General features: G+C 52.1%; 1 protein-coding gene across 2 annotated transcripts in view; it reads right to left on the bottom strand.

Annotated features, from left to right (window-relative positions):
- Positions 1 to 5,809: 5,809 nt before the first annotated feature.
- Positions 5,810 to 11,096, bottom strand: part of LOC133361105 (ras GTPase-activating protein nGAP-like) — a 44,112-nt gene continuing 38,825 nt past the window's right edge. For both annotated transcript variants that reach the window (XM_061579936.1, XM_061579937.1), the window contains one exon: positions 5,810 to 9,967. In XM_061579936.1, the coding sequence (XP_061435920.1) occupies positions 9,722 to 9,967 (246 nt within the window). In that variant the 3' untranslated portion in view covers positions 5,810 to 9,721. The remainder of the gene's footprint in view (positions 9,968 to 11,096) is intronic.

Raw genomic sequence — 11,096 nt, 5'->3', positions numbered from 1 at the left:
TTTCGGTAAAGTCACTTAGGTAAAAAATTTAAATTAAAATTCATGAAAGTAAAGTCACGTAGGTAAAAATCGATTTTCAGCACGGGAAGTCACGAGGGTAAAAAATTTAAATAAAAATTCATTAAAGTAAAATTAAAAATATAAATATTATTTTTTTATTTTACTTTTATTAATTTATTTTTTTTACCTTCGTGACTTTAGCGAAAAAACCGAAGAATATTTGAAGACGACTGTGGCTCTAATCGCGAGGGGTGTCCGCGTCTCCTCCTTGTGAGGTGCCAGGGGCAATGAGGGCGCCTGGGTTCAACTCCCAGGTCGGGCGCGTCTCTGTGTGGGAGTGAGTGAGTGTGTGGGCTACCCCTGTTCTATACAGCGAGTGTGAGTGAGTGTGTGAGTGAGTGGGATAGTGTGTGAGTGACTGAGTGTATGAGTGAGTGTGTGTGAGTGAGTGTGGGTGTGAGTGTGGGTGTGAGTGAGTGTGTGTGAGTGAGTGTTGGTGTGATTGTGAGCGTGTGTGTGGGCTACCCCTGTTCTACACAGTGAGTGGGTTAGTGTGTGAGTGTGGGAGTGTGTGAGTGTAAGTGTGGAAGTGAGTGGGTTAATGTGTGAGTGAGTGAGTGTGTGAGTCTGTGGTTTCAGGAAAGGGCGGTCCTGCACAGATGCCATATTTTCTGTCCGTCTGCTACAGCAGAGGTGTAGGGAACTCCAACAAGACCTACATCTCTGCTTTATTGACCTGGTCAAGGCCTATGATACCATCAGTAGGCCTGGGCTCTGGGTTGTTCTTCGTGCTTTCGGAGTCCCTGACCCTCTGCTCACGATCATTAAGGACCTTCATGATGGTGAGCGGGCCCGGGTAAAACTACGTGGCTGGGAGTCGGAGCCTTTCCCTGTACACCTTGGGGTGCGACAGGGATGTCCTCTGGCTCCCATATTATATAACATCTATTTTGACCGCGTAGTTCGTGAAGCCTTCAATAGCTGTATCGGGGGAATTTCCATTTGGTACAGATATAATGGGAGGCTGATCGACGCCCGGGTGCGATCAAGGGATGGCTCCCTATTGGTCAACCACGTTATGTATTCCGATGATTTGGTAATAGCTGCTCATTCAGAAGAGGAGTTGGAGGCGCTGCTGCTGAGACTGGAGCGTGCCACTAAGAGGTGGGGCCTTACCATCAGCCCCACCAAAACTAAGCACCTGCCTGGGTATTTTGTACCATCGGACACTCCACCCCCACAACTCCCAATTGGTGATGGGGCAGTTGTGGAGAGAGTGGAGAGTTTCCCATACCTGGGCAGTGTGCTTATGACCGGCTCCAGTCTATCAGCAGAGGTCTCACTCCGAATCAGTCGAGCGGCAATATCTTTTCATCGGTTGCGTAACGCTGTGTGGAAGCTACCTGGTCTGTCGCTCCGCACGAAGCTTCAGGTCTTCTCGGCCACGGTCATTCCCTCCCTTCTCTACGCTTGCGAGACGTGGACCCCCCTGGTGGAGCATCTTCGCCGGTTGGAAACATTTAGGCTGGCCTGCCTACGATCCATCCTGGGTTTAACCAGGCTGGATTGTGTGAGGAGCTCACAAATCCTTGAAAGATCTGGGCAAAGTCCCATCAGTGAGCTCCTCCGGCAGGCAAGGCTGCGTTGGCTGGGTCATGTAGCCCGCATGCCCAGCCACCGCATGCCTAAACAGCTTTTGTTCGGCCGGATCGAGGGGGCTAGACGGGCGCGGCACGGGCTGGAGAAGAGATGGAGTGATGTGGTACAGGAGGACGTGGAGCTGAGTGGACTTGCCGATGACTGGTACCAGCGGTGTCAAGATCGGCCTCAGTGGAGGAGGCTCGTGAAGGACGCTACTGGGCAGTTGGAGGCAGTCGCCCTCCAACAACAACGGAGGGCGGAGGAGCGACGCTCACAACAACGAGCGGAGCGCCGGGTGGCTAAAGCACAGCAAGTTGGCACAGTAGGGGGCACAGGTGGTGCATCAGCCAGTCATCTCGGTCATCTCGGTCAGTCGACCCGTGGCACCTGCTGGGTCTGCCCCGTGACCTCCTGCCAGCGGGCTTTCGACACTTCACGTGGCCTCAAGGTGCACTTGGCCTGGCACAAGCATCGTGGTGACGTCACCGCCACTTAGTGGCGAATGGCGGTTGTTGTTGTTGTGTGTATGTGTATGTGAGTGTGTGTGTATGTGAGTGTGTGTGTATGTGAGTGTGTGTGTGTGTATGTGAGTGTGTGTGTATGTGAGAGGTGCTCGCTAACAGCATTTGCCCCTACAGTCTAAGGCTATACGGGGGATCTTTGTCTTTGTATGTGAGTGTGTGTATGTGAGTGTGTGTGTATGTGAGTGTGTGTATGTGAGTGTGTGTGTATGTGAGTGTGTGTGAGTGTGTGTGTATGTGAGTGTGTGTGAGTGTGTGTGTATGTGTGTGTATGTGAGTGTGTGTGTGTGTGTGTGTATGTGTGTGTATGTGAGTGTGTGTATGTGAGTGTGTGTGTAGTGTGTGTATGTGAGTGTGTGTGTATGTGAGTGTGTATGTGTGTGAGTGAGTGTGTGTATGTGTGTGTATGTGTGTATGTGAGTGTGTATGTGAGTGTGTATGTGTGTGTATGTATGTGTGTGAGTGTGTATGTGAGTGTGTGTATGTGTGAGTGTGTATGTGAGTGTGTGTATGTATGTGTGTGTGTACAAACGGCATCGTGGTGAACAGACCAAATGGCTTCTTTATTCGACTGTACAGACAACAACAACAACAACATCTCTCATCCCTGCAAAGTCTCCCAGCTTCAACAAAGTACCGAAGAGAAGGTTGATGGTGGTGATGGTGATGATGGTGGTGGTGGTGACGGTGGTGGTGATGATGGTGATGATGGTGGTGGGGATGATGGTGGTGGTGGGGGTGGTGATGATGATGGTGGTGATGGTGTTGATCATGGTGATGATGATGGTGGTAGTGATCGTGGTGATGTTGATGATAATGATGGTGGTGGTGATGGTGGTGATGTTGATGATGGTGGTGATGTTGATGATGATGGTGGTGATGTTGATGATGATGGTGGTGGTGATGGTGGTGATGTTGATGGTGATGATGATGGTGATGATGGTGATGATGGTGATGATGGTGATGATGGTGATGGGGATGATGGTGATGATGGTGATGTTGATGGTGATGGTGGTGGAGATGATGGTGATGATGATGATGGTGGTGATGTTGATGATGGTGATGATGGTGATGATGATGATGGTGATGATGGTGATGGGGATGATCGCACCAACCAACTCGCAGCGACTCCTAATCCACGAAGTGAGATGTTCACATTCGAGCACAGACAATCTTGCAACCTCCGAATGGTCATTTTGAACGTCTCTCTCTCTCAATAGAATCTTACAAAATATCAATATCTTAAGAGCAATAATCATCATCATCATCATTATACGAAAAAATGTCTTCGTCCTGTTGCGTTGCAAACGTACAAAATATCGTCCGGAATATGTGCAAGCGCGTGGTGTGTGTGCGTGTGGTGTGTGTGTGTGTCTTTGTGGTGTGTGTCTGTGTGTCTTTGTGGTGTGTGTCTCTGTGTGTGTGTGTGGTGCCTGTGTGGTGCCTGTGTGTGTGTGTCTTTGTGGTGTGTGTCTCTGTGTGCGTGTGTGTGGTGCCTGTGTGTGTGTGGTGTGTGCCTGTGTCTGCGTGTGGTGTTGTGTGCGCGTGTGTGCCTGTGTGCGTCTGTGTGTGCCTGTGTGTGGTGTGTGTAGTGTGTGTGTGCGTGTGGTGTGTGTGGTGTGTGTGTCTGTGTGTGTGCGTGTGGTGTGTGTGTGCGTGTGGTGTGTGTGTGGTGTCTGTGTGCATGGTGTCTGTGTGTGATCTGAACCGGTCTCGGGCCTCCCCTAGGTCGATTCAGCCTCAAAATAAGTAACCTCGTGCAGTGGAGGTGTAAACATCGCCACTGGGGAGACAAAGGCGGCCGGGCGTGGTTCTGGCCACCCACCCCCTCGTGTGCCGTGCCGGCCTTCATAGGCGCTGCTACTCGCTACTAACAGCACTTGCCCTTACAATCCGCTAGAGGCTACACGGGGGATCTGTGTCTCTTGTATTTTACGTGCACTCAGATCCACCACCGACACCACCATCACCACCGCCAACACCACCATCACCACCGCCATCACCGCCACCATCATCACCACCACCACCATCACCACCATCATCACCACCATCACCATCATCATCACCACCACCAACCCACCACCACCACCCCACCACCACCATCACCACCACCATCACCATCATCATCACCACCACCACCACTACCACCACCACCATCACCACCATCACCACCACCACTACCATCACCACCACCACCACCCCACCACCATCACCACCACCACCATCACCACCATCACCACCATCACCACAATCACCACCACCATCATCATCACCACAATCACCACCACCACCACCACCATCACCACCACCATCACTACCACCACCACCATCACCACCATCACCACCACCACCACAATCACCACCACCATCATCATCACCACAATCACCACCACCATCACCATCATCACCACCAGCACCACCACCACATCGCCACCGAAGGAGAGACAAAGGCGGCCCTGGGCGTGGTGGTGGTGGTGATGGTGGTGGTAATGATGGTGGTGGTGATGGTGGTGGTGGTGATGGTGGTGATGGTGGTGGTGGTGCTGGTGGTGGTGGTGATGGTGGTGGTGGTGGTAATGATGGTGGTGGTGATGGTGGTGGTGGTGATGGTGGTGATGGTGGTGGTGGTGGTGATGGTGGTGATGGTGGTGATGGTGGTAATGATGGTGGTGGTGATGGTGGTGGTGGTGATGGTGGTGATGGTGGTGGTGGTGATGGTGGTGATGGTGGTGGTGCTGGTGATGGTGGTGGTGCTTCCGCAGCACTTGGCTCACCGCTCCGTCGAGGCTACACCGGGGGGGAGGGCTGCTTTGGAGAACCTTTGTCTTTACCTTTGGGTGCGTTAATGCCCGAAAGTCAACAACAACAACAACATTAATATTAATGATCATAACCCCAAAGTTCCTCTCACTTAAATTATCGTAACATAATTGAATCATCATCATCATCATCAACACATCGTCGTAGTATATAAGTTCTCACGTTATCATATTAGAAGTATCATCATCACGAGTAACTTGAACTTTAAAAGGGGCCCTCCATAAATGACGTCACGCGATTTGACCCCCCCTCGTCACATGACGTCACAAAGACAGACCCCCCTCCTCAAAGATGACGTCACAAAGCTCTGCCCCACCCCCCCTCCCCCCCACAAAAAATAAATAAAAAACATGCTTCAAATCGCTTTGAACCATCGTCATTGTAGTGCGTGTTTAACGTGGCGCTGCACTCCGATGTTGCAGGTAGAAAACATTTATTACAAAGTATTTTTAATTAAGTAGAAGGTGTTGTTTATATTTATTTATTAAAGTTACACATTTTGACGTGACGTCACATTTCTCTAACCCCCCCTCCCCTCGTCACACATCGTCACAAATGTCTGACCCCCACCCCTCCCCCAATAGGTGCGTGACGTCATTTATGGACGGCCCCTTAACCGTCGTGCAATGATCGTGATGCGTATGGCGATCACGTGACGTCTCGCTGCAAAAAAAAAATCCGCGAAATGAACAGAAAAAAATTAACCCGTAAAAACAAAGTTTTTCACTCTAAATCCTTTATATGCGTGGCGGCAAGAGTCCTCTCGTCCTCTGGCTTGAGATGGCTGCCACCTATGGGTCAGATGATTGCCTGCCAACATTAAGAAATTGGTAATTAAATATAATTTATTTGTCCTAAACAGTGTAACATTTTGGGGAAAAAAATTTCACGAACATTAATTGTCTGGCACAACGAGTCTGTGTGCAAAATGTCAGCTCGATTGGATCACGGGAAGTGGGTTAAAAAACGACCGAAAGATTTGCACGGTCCTAAGCAAGCAAGCACGCACGCAAGTGAACTTAATATAAAGGATTTAAAAATCGAGAGAACTTCAAACCCGCAGCTGACGATTAGAATGGACGCATCCTCGTCGCTGTCACAGTAACGTGGAGTGATCGGAGCGCCTGGGACACGAGTAGCATGCAGCCTCCATCGCTGCTACCCCGGCTGGCGAGGGGGCGTTGTGTGTGTGTCTGTGTGTCTGTGTGTGTCTGTGTGTGTCTGTGTGTGTGTGTGTGTCTGTGTGTGTGTCTGTGTGTGTCTGTGTGTGTGTGTCTGTGTGTGTGTCTGTGTGTGTATCTGTGTGTGTCTCTGTGTGTGTCTGTGTGTGTCTGTGTGTGTGTCTGTGTGTGTGTCTCTGTGTCTGTGTGTGTGTCTGTGTGTCTCTGTGTGTGTCTGTGTATGTGTGTGTGTCTGTGTGTGTGTCTGTGTGAGTGTCTGTGTGAGTGTCTGTGTGAGTGTCTGTGTGTCTGTGTGAGTGTCTGTGTGAGTGTCTGTGTGTCTGTGTGTGTGTGTGTCTGTGTGTGTCTGTGTGTGTGTCTGTGTGTATGTGTGTGTCTGTGTGTGTGTCTGTGTGTGTGTGTCTGTGTGTGTGTCTGTGTGTCTGTGTGTGTCTGTGTGTGTCTGTGTGTGTCTGTGTGTCTGTCTGTGTGCGTCTCTGTGTGTGTGTCTGTGTGTGTGTCTGTGTGCGTGTGTCTCTGTGTGTGTGTGTCTGTGTGTGTCTGTGTGTGTGTGTCTGTGTGTGTGTCTGTGTGTGTCTGTGTGTGTGTGTGGGGGGGAGCGGTAATGTAGCGGTTAGCGCTACGCTGCGCTATGAACCTGGCGACCCGGGTTCGATTCCCGCTCACGGCCAACACCAGTGACGATTATCTGAACCGGTCCTGGGCCTCCCCTAGGTCGACTCAGCCTTAAATGAGTACCTGGTGCGGTGTGTAAACATCGCCACTAGGGAGACAAAGGCGGTCGGGCGTGGTGCTGGCCACCCACCCCCTCGTGTACCGTTCCGGCCTTCATAGGTGCTCGCTAACAGCACTTGCCCCTACAGTCTGTTCAGGCTATATGGGGGATCTTTGTATCTTTGTGTCTGTGTGCGTGTCTGTCTGTGTGTCTCAGTGTATGGGGAGCGGTGGTGGAGCGGTTAGCGCTACGCTGCGCTGCGAACCCAGCGGTTCGGAGCCTCCCCTAGGTCGACTCAGCCTCAAAACGAGTCCCCTGGTGTAGCGGTGTGTGGTAGTGAACATCGCCAGCACTGGGGGAGACAAAGGCGGCCGGGCGTGGTGCTGGCGTGGTGCCGTGACGGCCTTCATCATCATCATCATTGTCATCGCCGCTGCTGCTGCCGCTGCTGCTGCTACTCGCCACTGACTCAGCACTTGCCCCGACCGTCCGTCAGAGGCTACACGGGGGAGCTTTGTCTTTGTCGCGATGTCTCGACAACCATCTTCATCACTCGCTGCTGCAACAGCAGTCACAGTAGCAGCAGTAGCAGCAACAGTAGCAGCAGTAGCAGCAGCAACAGTAGCAGCAGTAACAGTAGCAGCAGTAGCAACAGCAGTAACAGTAGAAACAGTAACAGTAGCAGTAGCAACAGTAACAGTAGCAGCAGTAATAGTAGCAGCAGTAGCAACAGCAGTAACAGCAGCAACAGTAACAGTAGCAGCAGTAGCAACAGCAGCAACAGCAACAGTAGCAACAGTAACAGCAACAGCAGTAACAGTAGCAACAGTAGTAGCAGCAGCAGCAGCAACAGCAGCAGCAGCAACAGCAGCAGTAGTAACAGTAGCAACAGTAGCGGCAACAGTAACAGCAGCAACAGCAGCAGTAGTAACAGTAGCAACAGTAGCAGCAGCAGTAACAGCGGTAACAGTAACATCAGCAACAGTAGCAGCAGTAACAGCAGTAGCAACAGTAGCAGCAGCAGTAACAGCAGCAGCAGTAACAGCAGCAGCAGTAACAGTAGCAACAGTAGCAGCAGCAGTAACAGTAGCAGCAGTAGCAACAGTAGCAACAGGATTTGCTGCTTTTGCATCATCACCATCATCACCTTCACCACCATCACCACCATCACCACCATCATCACCATCACCACCATCATCACCATCACCACCATCACCACCATCACCATCATCACCACCATCACCACCATCATCATCACCATCACCATTAAAAGACAAGTCAGAGGTCCCCCGCATAGCCTCAACATGCTGCTGGGGCAAGTGCTGTTAGCGAGCACCTATTAACCACAACCACCATCGCCACCACCATCTCCACCATAATCACAACCTCCAACTACCACCACTACCACCACCACCACCATCTCCACTACCACCACTATCACCACCACCACCATCTCCACTACCACCACTATCACCACCACCACCATCTCCACTACCACCACTACCACCACTACCACCATCTCCACCACCACTACCACCACTATCACTACCACCACCATCTCCACTACCACCACCACCACCATCACCACCACCACCACTACCACCACTATCACTACCACCACTACCACCACCAACTCCGTCCACCAAACTCCCCTGAAGTTCGTACAAAATTTCCACATTCCCGTTTCATCGATATCGAAAATAGAAGCGCCCCACCCCCGTATGTACACAACGCCACCTACAGATCGATAAATAATAAACACGTCCCGTGGGTCGATTTCAAATCAAAGTGTTTGTCTCCCTGCAATGACACCTATCGATGACGACGACGATGGCGATGAGAACGATGATTGATCGTCAATAACGATGATGGATCGTTGTTAAAGATTATCGATCATCAATAACGATGATCGATTGTCAATAACGATCATCGTTAACGATTCCAGCAAGAAATTACAAAGGCGTCAACAGAGGCACGGGCGGTCATCATCCAGCAGTGGATCGAGCACGTGCCAGGCTAGGTGCACGAGGAGGTCACGTGACGGACTGGGGGTTGTACCGTACTTCCGTGCGTGCGTACGATTGGCCGAGGTCTCGTTTAATGTGTGTGTGTGTATATGCGTATATTTTTTTTATTATCTATATATAAATATCTTTAACCGGTTTTAGAAAAGAATCTACACGAAAGTTAAACATCGTCAGTCTTTAACACGAAAACAGCACACGGACAAACAAACACGTGGGCGATGGTGGTGATGGTGGTGATGGTGGTGGTGGTGATGGTGGTGGTGACGGTGGTGGTGATGGTGGTGATGGTGGTGATGGTGGTGGTGGTGATGGTGGTGATGGTGGTGGTGACGGTGGTGGTGATGGTGGTGATGGTGACGTTGGTGGTGGTGGTGGTGACGGTGGTGGTGATGGTGGTGGTGACGGTGGTGGTGATGGTGGTGATGGTGGTGGTGGTGATGGTGGTGATGGTGGTGATGGTGGTGGTGACGGTGGTGGTGATGGTGGTGATGGTGACGTTGGTGGTGGTGGTGGTGACGGTGGTGGTGGCAGTGATGGTGGTGATGTTGGTGGTGGTGGTCACGGTGGTAGCGATGGTGCTGGTGGTGGCGATGGTGGCGGCGGTCGTGACGGTGGTGGTCACGGTGGTAGCGATGGTGATGGTGGTGATGGTGCTGGTGGTGGCGGCGGTGGTGATGGTGGTGGTGACGGTGGTGGTGACGGTGGTGGTGGTGATGGCAGTGGTGGCGGTGACGATGGTGATGTTGACAGTGGTAGCAGCGGCAGCGGCGTTAGTCGTAGCGGTGGTAGTAGCGATAGTGGTGGTGGTGCTATCTGCTAGCAGGAGCTATGCTTGAACTCCCCGTTCTCCGTGATGGACAGCTTGGTGGTGGTGGTGGCGGTTGTTGTGTTGTTGCCGGCACCACCACCACCACCACCGGCACCACCACCACCGCCACCACCGCCGTGTGGGTTGTTGTGCGGCAGTCCGTTGCGAGCCTGCCGCCTGTAGCGCTCCTTGAGCTGGGCCAGCGCGCTCATGAGGCGCGAGTTGGCCTCGTCCAGGGACGCGATCCGCTTCTCCTGCAGAACCACAACCACCACCACCACAACCACAATCACCACCAACAACAACCACAATCACCACCAACAACAACCACAACCAACAACAACCACAACCACCATCAACAACCACAACCAGCACCACCACAACCACAACCAACAACAACCACAACCAGCACCACCATCACCACCACCACAACCACAACCACCATCAACAACCACAACCAGCACCACCAACAACAACCACAAACAGCACCACCATCACCACCACCATTACCACCACCAGCACCATCACCATCACCACCACCACCATCACCACCATCACCACCATCACCACCAACACCATCACCAGTACCACCACAACCACCACAACCACCACCATCACCGTGTGACGGTGTGACGCTGTGACTGTCTGACGCTGTGTGTGAGTGTGTGTGTCTGTGTGTGTATATATACGGTGCGTGTAAAACAACCCCCTACCTCCTCGCGGTGCCGGACGGGCAATGCTGTCGTGGGCAGTGCTGTGGGGGGAGGGCCAATTCTGATTGGCCTCTCCCCTGATGGCGTCTGTGACCACCACAGCGGCTAAACGGGGGCTCTGGACGGGTGCGAGGGGCTGGTAACCCCTCCACCTTCAATTAATTACCACTAAACCACGTCTAAGATATCTAATTAACAAGCTTGTGCCAGAGGCCCCAGTGGGACAGGGCGGCTATGACATCTCCTGGCAAACCCCAATTTGGTGGAGCCAGGAGATTTAATCTTCACCCTCGGGTCTCCTCCAGAAACAACAAAAAGCCACTACGGATGGCTACGTGGAATGTTCGAACGCTCACTGCGGAGGAGAGGCTGCCACTCCTCTGTCGGGAGCTGGACCGGTACCCGCCAGGATCTCTGTGGCATTCACGAGGTCCGGTGGACCGGCTCTGGCTCCTGCCACCATGAGGGGTCGACAGTCCTCCACTCGGGACAGGAGACTGCCAAACAACAGGGTGTGGCTCTTCTTCTGAACAAAAGAATGAAGGGGGTGTGGGTGCGTGGCGGTGAGGTGTGGGAAGCTGTAAGCCCCAGGCTACTTTGGGCTCGCCTTCCCATCAACCAGAGGCGAGGAGTGGTGGTCGTGGTTACTTATAAACCCACTGGAGACTAA

The sequence above is a fragment of the Lethenteron reissneri genome, chromosome 71 (assembly GCF_015708825.2).
Source record: "Lethenteron reissneri isolate LAM-NWPU_2019-01 chromosome 71, ASM1570882v1, whole genome shotgun sequence".
NCBI classification, from domain to species: Eukaryota; Metazoa; Chordata; class Hyperoartia; order Petromyzontiformes; family Petromyzontidae; genus Lethenteron; species Lethenteron reissneri.
The sequence above is the reverse complement of the archived record's forward strand: the minus strand, read 5'-3'. Positions and strand labels throughout refer to the sequence as shown.